This window comes from Leptinotarsa decemlineata, unplaced genomic scaffold, assembly GCF_025532065.1.
Source record: "Leptinotarsa decemlineata unplaced genomic scaffold, Ldec_3_MD MMD2_tig00001064_RagTag_RagTag, whole genome shotgun sequence".
Taxonomy (NCBI): Eukaryota; Metazoa; Arthropoda; class Insecta; order Coleoptera; family Chrysomelidae; genus Leptinotarsa; species Leptinotarsa decemlineata.
In genome coordinates, this window is record NW_027412558.1 from 14077521 (window position 1) to 14090102 (window position 12582).

Sequence of the window (12582 nt, forward strand, 5' to 3'; positions counted from 1 at the left end):
GGATATAGTTTAGATCAAATTTATTCTAAAATGTCAAACCTGATCTTCGAACTGAGACAAAAAACAGGAATAAAAACATGGATTCGGAATATGAAAACAAGAGTAACGCACCAGAAATTCGTAATATAGCAGTTCATCACTCAATAATGAGAGTAATGGAGGAGTGGGAAACTCAAATAGCTTTATGTCACACGAATTTGTAAGAAATTCCTGGAGCAGTTAGTTGAACTCAGGGCTTATAAACAAGTAATTGTGGGTTCGAGTCATAGCATCATTACTTTTCAATTCTTCTTCGATCACTCAATTATTTAAAAGACAGAGATGAAGATAGATGAGTTTTTTGTCTAAAATGATGCAAAGTCAATACAATTACGTGAATAGTTATATAACCATATACGAGTAGTTCATAACAAAAAAATAATGTATGAACGAAATATGTATATCTTGGTTATAACTTGATATAATTGGAAGGGGTAAATTTTTCAGGAGAGAAGTTCATTTCTCAATAATAAAATGAATGGTTTGGAACAACTCAAATAGCTTTATATAATAAACTAATATAAGACAAGATTGGTACAGCAGTAGTTGGACTCTGGGTTTGTGAACCAGTAATCGTGGTTCAAATCACATCGACTGCCGTTTTTCAATCCTTTTTCAGGCACACATTCCAACTATTTGAAATTGTTTTTAGATAACTTCTTGTTGCTCAATCGGATGAGTCTTGCTTTGATATATTCCCGATTCCACCCTCCAAACCAATATTCGATTATCATTAATACAAGTATTATATTTCAGATATTCCTTACTTTTTTTTATTGACATCACTTCTGAAGAGTAAAAAATTTCCTTAAAAATATACGATCCCACGAAAACCCAATTACAGCAAAAAATCACCGAACTCCGAACAGAATAGCTAATTAAGGACGAAGTACAGAATAGTGAATGAATTCAGGTGATAATTATAAATGGTGCAGATGATTTTTCAATTAGCTAGATAATGAAGCGAAAGCAAAATCTCAAATCCGATTCGAACTTCAAAGACAACAAAAGTTGGACTTTTAACAGGATTCATCAGATAAGGCTATTGCAAGAGCTCTCGTTTAAGTTCATTCGATAAGAGAAAGGGCCGGAGAGTTTTCGGAATTGTGCAATTGTTTCCACGGTTCGACTGTTTCTCTCCTACCTCGAAATTTCATTACGTTCTGCTTTTTAATGAAAGCATGTCTAAATACTTCATTTGGGAATAAAAAACTAGCCTGGCCGTTTTTTATTGAATCAACAAGATGAAAATGGAGGTAATGAACTGAGAGTAAAAGCAGAACAAATTTTATGAAATCATGATGATAGTGATTTCAGTGATGCAGTTATTCTTCGGTTCATACAAATAGCGTTTGTTCATTCCTCATTTCCTTTCTTTGATGTAAAGTACGAGAGGTGGCACTTTTTATTAGTATCAATTTAATTTTCTCAAGATTCACATTTTTTTATCATTATTACGTATTGTGTTCTGTAACACAAAAAATACTATTCAATACCAGAAACGTATTCAAATATGAACAGGAAGTATAATGAAAATAACTGTAACAATATTGAACGAAATTCATTTTTTGTGGAAAAGTGTAGAAAGGGGCAATTTTTTCAGTTCATCCCGATAAGAAACGATAAGTAAATACGTGAATTCGATGTGATTTTTACGAAGAAACATATTTTATTTATCAGTAACTTGTGTTTAATAATGTTTAATAATCAAAAAAAAAGCTAATAAATTACACAAATAGTTTTAGAATCTGAAACACTCGATGAAGTACCTACAAGGTGTTCTGTAGAGTTATCAAATGTTTTCTGTTGCAATCTATTAATTTCCTTTAAAATCTATTGTAAGTTCAATTGGATCTCCTTGTCAAAAAATAACAAGATACCTTTGAGAATTTTGAAACCGATATCATAAAACGGTATTTTTTTTAAATACCACCCATTTCTTAAGTAAATCAGAACTTTTGACATGGTGATGGTGATGTGTTTAGGTGGGATTCGATTTCGAAAGTCTTTTCACGAATATATCTGTTGATAAAACTCTTCAAATTGTGAGGTCCAGGTTGAAAATTGACTCAACTTCAGAACATCAAGTAAAGTCTTGAGTAAATCAGAACTTTTAACACTAAGTGATGGTGATGTTTAGGTGGGCTTCGATTTCGAAAGTCTTTTCACAAATGTATATGTTGATAAATCTCTGCAAATTGTGAGGTCCAGGTTGAAAATTGACTCAACTTCAAAACATCAATCTATTTCAGAGCTAGAGTATTATGTATAGACAAAACGTATTTTCAATTTGGAGATGTCCTTTATCAACAAATATAAAATCCTTACTGTAATATCGTTTTTTATTATACAAACTATACAGGGTGCGGCAAAAAATTAAGGGATTATTCCTTGGACTACTCTAAGGATATTTTGTCCTTTGGTGATTTTTAATAGGGCGCTTTGTTTCGAAGAAGTCCACGTAACAGTCCCTTCAATTTTTGCCGCATGTTCAATAAATACCCTGTATATCTCACAGTAAAACAACAAATCAACGCAAATGACAAAAACTCAACTTTGATTTGCCCATTTCAAAATATTCCCTCATTGAAGACTCTCATTTATAATGGATTGAAAATATTCAATCACCTTCCATCGTATCTGAAAGGTGCATGCCATTACAGGAAGTTCTGATTTTTTTTTGTTAGAATCCCTATTATAATTTATCAGAGGACTATCAAAATGCTTTTCAATTCGAACTATGTCTGACTCTCAACACATTTTATGTAATCAATATTGGAATTTTTTTGGCTTTTTTCGTATGAATACAAATTGTTTTTGTTGTCTTTTTCAGTCCTTTTTCGTTGTTTGCACATATGTCCAGTAAATACTTGAAATTTTCTTCGACAGACTCGCAATTTATATTATTTCATTATGTATAGTTTTTCGAGAACATTACCTGATTGAAGAGCAATAGCTATTATGTGTTATTTTTTTTTTTTATTATTTTGATCAAGCTTTGTCTATAAGACATAGATCTTCAGACAATAAAGCATATTTTGACTTGACTTAACTTTAGCACGACTGTGGGTTCCCCTTATCTCTCATCTTGAATATATATATGGAACATTTTGGAAAACCAGAATGGTTCGAAAGTTTGGTGATATTTGGAATGAAAATCATTAAAATCTGAATGCTTTTATGGGTTATTTTTAAGAACATAAACTGACAATAAAGTTCATGATAGAGATTTATTTTTTGTTTGATGTGATTTGATTGATCTGTGATAGATCTAGCCCTAATTCAGGCAGACTGTGACGTCATCACACCAATCAGGTTGCCTCTCAGCTCGCCTGAGGGCTTGAACCACCGACCAACACGGCAGTCAATTCGAGTGAGTGAACAAAGCACCCACGACGAACCGCTTGGCTACCGAGCGACCGACTATTATGACATACCAGATTTTCATGCGCTTAAATCACAAATATCATAACCTGAATTTTCTCTGTGCGCTCCATGTCAATTGTTATTACCTCATGAACTGAACATCGTCAATTTGTTTAATTTTCAATGTATTTTATTTTACAAATTTATCAACATTCATTCTGCCACTTCTATCAGAGACAAATTCAACAAATCAAAAAACATGAAAATCGGTCCAGCCTCCCTTGATACATAAATGTTGTAACTAACACAATTTTGCGACTTCGTTTAATTTTTTATATTTTGTGTCTGGGTCAAATAATTTGTTAAAAGTCGCTCCTGCTCCAACAAATTCAAAATATTGCCGGAATATTTAGTGACACGACTATCGTCAAACTTAAACTATTCTGTATCGTCTTTGACCAATGCGTTATAATGACCAGATTCAAAGCCATAACCACAAGGAACAATGAGTGCATGAAGATTATAATAGTGATCTGCTAAATTGAGTTGTTCATATATTTCGAACCTTCGTAAGAGTTTGGTTTAGTCATGTTTGAAGATCATCAGTGTTATTATTAGATTTACTGGTGCCTCAGCTATACTTGTTGTCTCATAATAGTCAGTTAGTTAGGCGTATATTTGGCAATACATTTGATCATCATCCGTTAAAAGTTTTATTTTCAGATTACGTAACAATAGGCTTTGCACGGATTGGTCATATTAGGAAACGCTAGCTTCACATACGTTTTTGCTACATCCTGAACATGTTCTACAAAGTAAACTAGTGGGGCAACTAGTCCAGCAAACGATCTACAAACAAAAGACGAGATGGACTGTATGGAATCATTCAATCCAGAGCGGTCAGGAGTATTGATCCTGCTATTTTTCTGCTCACGAAAAGTATTCATCAAAATTATTCTTTCTTTCGTGTATTTCAATATTCATGTAAGAGTATTTGTTTCGGCACGGTTTTCTTCCAAATATTATAAATGCATGATTATCACATTCTAGTCAGTTTATTTTGAACTCTACGGTTTCTACTTTCTTTTAGAAATTAACCACAATTTTTGTGGGAGAAAGTGAAAACCAAAAAGCTTTTTTCCCTAAAAACGAATATTTTTCAAAAATATACCCCTTTCAATTTAATCGAATTCACACAATTTATGGAGATTATATAGAATGTTTTTTATATATATTTGTTCCCACAAGTAAAACTGAAAGTAAATTCAATAAAATAGAATCGAAACGAAATCTGCATGAAATTCTTCATCAGTCGAGTCAAGAAAACTCAATTTGGACCTTAACAAATTTCTGTAACACGTAAAATTTCGGATCTAACTACAAATACCGTGGCTTTTCTGCGACAAAGTGTTTTTCAGAAGTTTCGGTGCATTTCCAGCACAAAATGAGAACTAATAACTCTTTCAAGCAGAGCGGTTTACGGAAAATGCGAATTAGAAGAAACACCGAGCGGCAAAAGCCGTCTAACAGGAGTGCAATGTGCAGTGCCACTGGAGTAAGGTAATATATTCAAATATAGAAGATTAACGTTAGGTCAGAGCATTATTCTCAAAATAGTGAAATCCCTCTCATTATGGAAAACCAAACTTTCCAATTTGACTATCATTTTAGGTATAGTTCCAATTAGTAATAGTCAAGTGTGAACTAGACAGCTCTGTTTCGACCGCCAAGATCTCATCAATGGTACTCAGCTGAACCACGAATGCATTACTGGGTTAAAGTGTCCATAGTGATAACATTTCCTCTCATGTCTTTTATAGGATCAACAGGAGACTGAATCCAAGAATATCAAAAATAAAGGAGACTCTGGTTTCAACCAGTTACCTTGCAATGAAAGCTACAGTCAGAGGCAGAGGACGAACCTGGTTTGGCGGTCAATATCAAAACCTGTTTTACAACGAACCGACTTTGGGAGCCTCATTTATCTTTGCTCGTGGTTGGGTCTGCTGTAGTACAATACAAAAATGAAAAGAAACAGCAGCTTCATAATAAATTGACAACGATATACAGGGCTTTTCATGATGAGCGTTAATTAGCCGTTTCTGACAAACTATTCAACGGATCAACCTGATCCGATTCATATTTTCATTTGCCTCATACAGGGTCTTCAAAAAATGCAGATACTTTGATCTCATGAAAAAATGAGTGGAACTCAATTTTTTCAAATGGAACACCCTGTATATTTCAACATTTTTGAGCTCTACATCCAATTCTAGATTAACTCTGTTCAGATAATACTATTTCTATTTTTAACCGTTTTCGAGATAAACTGTTTCAAACGGAAATTTACATGGTTTCCTTGTTCATCACTCATTTTTGTAAAACAGATATCGTTTGATGTTTCTCAATTAGTCACAGATAATACAATGAAAAGATAATTATTAAAATATTCCTCAACCATCGAATGAAACTTCTCTTCAAACAGTAGTTTTATTAACGCTGAAACACGAACTGAAAATAATAAACCCATAAATTAATGAGTTAATTTAATCGTCAGTGTATTTCAGAATATGTTCAAACACATCTCCACCTCTACTTAAACAAACAAGTAATTTCTTCAAAAGATTGTCATGTGTATGGCTTCTGATCAAGTCTGGAGTCAAACTATTGGAAGCAGTTGTAACTCTCGATTTCATATCTTCCATTGTTGTTATTGGAGTAGAGTAAACCATATTTTTAATGAAACCCCACACGAAATAATCTAATGGGTTGCCATCTGGTGTTCTAGGAGGCCAACGAAAAGGTCCATTAATACCAATCCATCTGTCTTCGAAGATTTCGGTTAAAGTTTCGCTGACTGAATGATAATTATGGGGTGAAGCACCATCCATTTGGTACCATACACGTTCTCTTCCTGGTATATTATTTAAACTCAGAATTCCATTCCTCAGTGAATCTTCATATTTTGATGCATTCAAATTATCATCATAAAACTCGATATAAAAAATTGACTCATTCTTTACGGCACAAAATATATTGAATTGCCATCTTTCTTGAAAACCCCTTTGGCGGACAACATGGGGATTTTCTGGCGCCCAATAATGACTGTTGTGTCTATTGAAAACTCCATTTTTTGTGAACTTGGCCTCATCTGTCCATATGATATGGTCAAGGAAATGTTCATCCTCTTGAGTCCTGACAAGTAACCATTCGAAGAATTCCACTCTACGAGGTAAATCAGTCTCTTTCAAATGTTGGACACAGTAGAACTTATAGGGATGCCATTTATGCTTATTAAGAATTCGACAAATCGTCACGTAGGGTATACCTATCTCCCTTTCAGCCTCGTGCAGAGAAGCATTTGGAAATGCATGAAAGTATCCCAAAACTGTTATACCATTGTCATCACCATCTACTTTAGTCTTCTTACGAATGATTTTTGGACGGAAGGTTCCATTCAACCTACAATTTTTTAGTAGTCGATTTATCACATTATTATTCGGCTTCGGAAGTTGTGGATATCTTTCATGAAATACCCGGCATGTTCTACTTGCAATTCTATTGCACTCACCATAAATTATATTAATAAATTCAAGGAATCTTCATTACTGTAACCTAATCTTGACATTATTCTATTATAATTGGTAGCTATCACAATCAGTCAAAACCACCAACGAAAGTCTGACGTTAAATAATTGGTTTATTTATTTTTCCAAAGCACACTATTAGAAAATATCAATGTGTACTGTTGTACGTTAGAGACCAATACCTCAATGTATACAAATTGTAACTTTTTCTAAGGTAGGTACATACCAATTTCGAATTGACTGATCTGAAACAGTTAAAAAAACTGGATCAAAAAGAAATATTACTAAGTATGAAAAAAAAATTTGAATATCCAAAATAAGTGATGAATTCAAAAAAACGAGCAAGAAAACCACGCCAGTTTCCGTTTGAAACAGTTTATCTCAAAAACGGTTCAAAATAGAAATAGTATTATCTGAACAAAGTTAATCTAAAATTGGATGTAGAGCTCAAAAATGTTGAAATATACAGGGTGTTCCATTTGAAAAAATTGAGTTCCACTCATTTATTCATGAGATCAAAGTATCTGCATTTTTTGAAGACCCTGTATGAGGCAAATGAAAATATGAATCGGAGTGAAGATCCTCATAGCATCACTCCACTCCATTTCAAATTTGATCGTTTTAGTGCAAGAGAGTTCAAGATTATCAGCATTTATAATAGTTCATGTTTGGTAAAAAAATATCGAAATTGATTTATATCTTCTAAACGGTAATAGATAGGTATAGGGAAATAGTATATGAATTTGTTGACAAAGTGATAATGAATCATAGTATGATATTATATACGGGGTGTTCTATTTGAAAAATCAAAGAAGCCGCCACTTTATAGTAGAAGTGACAACGCCGCTTCGTCTGAAATATTTCAGGCGTGTAGGTCATATTGATTTATGCATACTGTGAAATTTTCAGGTTGATCCGTTGAATAGTTTGTCAGAAACGGCTAATTAACGCTCATCATGAAAAACCCTGTATAAGAAATACTGAACAATATTAAAAAGCAAAGAAAAAACATAGAAACTGAAAATCAATGGGTGATAAAATATCAAGCAATTTATCGAAGTAAATATCAGGACAAGACCAATAAACATAGAAATTACTACACATCATCATTACAGGTGAATTTCCGCCAAAGATTAGTTCTCCGTCAAGACAAATGAAATGAGGTATGTTTGTTTGAAGGTGATTGACAATATTTCATAATGAATTTCACTTCCATTGTCTAATATATAAAAAATGATCTGAAATCCCTGAAAAAACTAAAAAAGGAAAATTAAAAATGAATAGCTGAAAATAACAATTATATCAAGCAAAAAAAAACCTGAAATGAAAGAATAGTGAAATAAAATACAAGTAACAATAGAACGATTAAACAAAAAATAAAAAATAAAGTATAAAAAATTATAAAAAAATAAAATGAAAATCAAAATAAAAAATTAAGAGATTCCAAGCCACGTTAGTTCACGACGTTTCGATTGTTAGTATCTACAATCGTCTCCGGGTGATGACTGGACTGATTCCTCCGAGAGATGACTATTTATGGGTCGTTCGAGTACTTTCACTTATCCGCGCTTTCCATTTTTTCCGCTTCACTGGTTCAGTAGGAGATGACCGTTTGGCGGGAGTTGGCCATTTTTCCATATATTGCAACATATGGAAACCTATCATCATCAAAAATGGCAAACTCACGCTCACAACTCACATATAAAACTTGCATTCATGATTTAACATCAGGCAGGGCCGTAGCGAACGAAATACCAAGGGGGGAATGGAATCCAAATTTTCCCAACCCCACCAGCAAAATTTCCCAACTTCCGAAAAAATGAAAGCCGAGGGATAAGTTACTATTATAATACGTTAATTTGCTTACTTAGCTATCCAAAATTTGGCAGAATGCTTATGCCCGTTAAGGTATGCACAAACAGAAATAAATTTTGGTAATTACATAAATAATAATGGGAATTATTCTACTTTGGACCAAGGTCCTTGGTCTTCCACCATATCCACAATGTATAGGAATATTCAATACAAATGAAAGGAAACAACACTTGAATAATATTGTGCTTATTGTTTTCTACTATCATTTTTCCTATTTTCACGGCCCGAAATTTACCAACTTATCCAAGTCGAAAAAACAGCGAAAAGTTGTGAATGTTTTACTGTTCAGGAATGTTCTCTCACTTGGGAAAAATTAGAATTTTTTGAAGTTTTCAAACAACTCAGAATTTCCAAATACGCATGTATGTAAAGTATGCAAGTTATGCATGTTGGGAAATCCCAACCTTCTCTCGGTTCTTACCCTTTCCTTATTACCTCTTCCTTTCTTTTCTCTCATTTTATTTTTTTTTCATTTCTTTACTATTATTTTTTCTTTCTTCACTGCCCAAAATTTACCAACTTTTTCCCAAGTTTGAAAAGCGGGGGGGAGGCTCCCCTCATCCCCCCATGGCGACGACCCTGCAGACAGGGCTGTTCTAACCTGCCATAAGACGATACCACGAATTCATTTTTGGACCCAACTCTCCTTAAAAAACGAGCCAGAGTACGAGTAAGGCACTACTCACACGGGGATACTGAAATCTGCGATACTCAAAGATTTGGATACTGAGAGACCTGGATACTCCGATACTGGGAGACTCAAGTTGCCTGTCATCCTCACACAGTCGCGACTCGGGTTGCTAGTATTTAGTTCCCTTCAAGCTGCCGAAGAGGTGTGTTGTTGTCGTGGTATTGTTCTTGCTTTATAATATGACTAGTGATTCAAGTAGTGATGAAGACATCATCATTCATTATTACAACCGATACAGGAAAAGGAAAGTGAGAAAGATGTGGTTACACCCCTACATAGAGAAGAACATGAATTGCCGATTATTCGTTGCTGCAAAAGAATTACAGGAATCAGATTCGAAGTTCCTCGCATTGTACAGAATGAGAAAGAAGACTTACCAAAAACTGATGCAGCATATTGCTCCAGCTATTCATTATACCAACACAAACATGCGAGAATGTGTGAGCCCTGAGGAACGAGTTCTTATTACATTGAGGTAAGTGAAAGTGACAAAGTACGAGGAATGTTATTTATTCAATAGCTACATCGTATTATAGTTATTATTTAACAATGTACATGTTTTTATTATTGTCTCTTGCAATTTTTGGGAAATATAAACATATCAATTTGAAGGTTCTAATACCTCGCGGACTACGTCATAGTATTGTTGGGAAGTAGCCAGTCCTATCTCCTCCATCGTTGCTGTTTGTATGGTTTGCGAAGTGTGCATGGGTACCGAGGAACATGGAGAGGAAGAATATGATTAAGGTGAAGAAAAACCCATTCGAGACTGGTCCTGTGTTGACCTCAGCTCATCAATGAGGTGTAGGACTCTACGTCTAAAACCCCTCATTTGGGTTTCTGTCAGTGGCTCGATTTCGGGAAGTAAGCTATCAAAAAATAGTTTTTTTGCATCAGAATGTCTTGCGTGATTGTCAAGTTTTCGCCTTTTGGCGTCCATATAATCTTTGAATGACTTGTCAACATCTGTGAGCGTCTGTTGTTTACGTTTATTTTTAAAAGCCGGAGTGCTCACAGAGTCAGTCGTTGAAGGTGTACAATGAGGTTTAATTAGTGGAGGAGAAGCACACCGACTGTAGGAAAGAGGGGGTGGGGGTGGAGGTGGTGAGTGTGAATCTTCTTCCTCTTCAGGCAAATGGTGTTGCTGAGATGGGTGTTCAGATAACTGTTGAGACACGTCAGATCTAGATGGTGGTACAGTGGGTACTTCAGGCAAATTTCCTTCAGGCTTCCCCACTGTTCGTATATAGGGAAGTGTAAACTGCATCGCCTCTGACAAATAGTACGGTTCTGTCGTGTTTCCTGAACCTGACGGTGGTGGCTTCAAGCGGCGTACAAAAACTGATCGCAGGTTTTTCCACTTCTCCTTGCACTCTGCAACTGAACAAAAATTTAAAAAATGAGGACTGCCGAAAAATATTAGAACATAAATAACCAATAAGAATAACATGCTGAAAGTATTATTTTATCTTATGTAACTACAGATACATGAACATTATTATCGATCTCTTGCAGGTATCTGGCTACAGGGTGTACTTTTACATCGATGGCATTGTACTTTGAGCGAGGACAGAGCACCGTTATATACATCGTACGTGAAACTACCCAACTCATTTGGTAAGTATTGAATCACACCTACATGCCAATTTCAAACGAAGAGCAATGGAAAACAATTGCTCAACGTTTCTACACACTGTGGAATTTACCTAATTGCTTGGGAGCAGTGGATGGGAAGCACATCCGCATCGAAAAATTACCTGGGACAGGTTCTACCAATTTCAACTATAAACAGTATCATTCCATTGTACTACTGGCATGTAGTGATGCCGATGGTTTTTTAACCACCATTGAAACTGGTTATGCAGGCAGAAATAGCGATGGAGGAATATTTCGTGCATCAGTTACCAAACAGTGGATTACAAGTGGCCTATCACACTTGCCATCACCTTCAAGACTACCTGTTGATGAAAATGAGTGTGACTTCCCGTACTACTTTGTTGGTGATGAAGCATTTCCATTAGCAAGGTACCTGATGCGGCCCTACCCTCAAAGAACTCTTGATAACACAAAAAGAATTTTTAACTACAGACTGAGTAGAGGAAGGAAATGTGTGGAATGCGTTTTTGGATTGATGACAAAAAAATTTCAAGTCATGAGCAGTTCTATTCGTTCCCGAACCACGCAGAGAGTCGTTGACATAATTAAATCAGTGTGCATTCTGCATAATTTCATTCGTAGATGTGAAGGTATTCAATATCATAGTGATGAACCACAACAAAACTTCACCACTTCTACTACTCTTGTCCCTTCAAGGAGAGACATTATACTTCATTCTCGGTCCACTGCTTATGATGTGAGGAACTATTTAGCAAACTATTTTCTAACGCCACGTGCTTCCCCCCCATGGCAATGGAAATTTTTAATTGTTTGAATGTGCATCATTTTACTCTTCATCTCATTTCATGAGAGGAATTTCATTGTATTCTCTAAAGTACCTAAAATAATATACCTATATTGTTCTATGGGTTCATAAAATACATGTATTCATTTTAACAAAAAGGTGGAACTTACTTGATAGATTAACATTCTTGGCTACTTCATTCCACGCCTTTTCCGTAACATCTTTTCTGGAATATTCTTTCAGTCTATAATTATAAAGCACAGGAAACTTCTCCACTTCGCCGACAAACTTTACGTTGAACGCTTGCTCGCTCATCGCGATCACGCAACTGAGGGACTAGGAGACTGGCAAGCCGAGTCGCCGTGTCTCTGCGTCGTGACGTTGCCAAGCCTTCGATACTGGAATTTCCCCATCTGAGCAGCAACGTATAAAAACACTTGCTGGGTCTCCGAGCCGCTGCGTATCTTAGTCGTTTCGCGACTTGAATATCCCCGTGTGAGTAGTGCCTAAGACGACATATATAAGATTGAAACCTTGTAAGCGGTATGTAATAAAGCCAAGATTTGATTTAGAACACCGAATGAGAATTTGTATTCATCTGAAAAAAGGTTGGTTGGGTAACA

At 35.2% G+C, this 12582-nt stretch overlaps 1 protein-coding gene across 1 annotated transcript; it reads right to left on the reverse strand.

The window, feature by feature from the left end:
* Positions 1-10184: 10184 nt before the first annotated feature.
* Positions 10185-12357, reverse strand: LOC111512775 (uncharacterized). Its single transcript, XM_023168926.2, has 2 exons — positions 12130-12357; positions 10185-10938 (listed from the first exon to the last, which is right to left on the reverse strand). The coding sequence occupies exons 1-2, from the start codon at positions 12272-12274 to the stop codon at positions 10301-10303; spliced, it is 783 nt and encodes a 260-aa protein (XP_023024694.2). The 5' UTR covers positions 12275-12357; the 3' UTR covers positions 10185-10300.
* Positions 12358-12582: the final 225 nt, after the last annotated feature.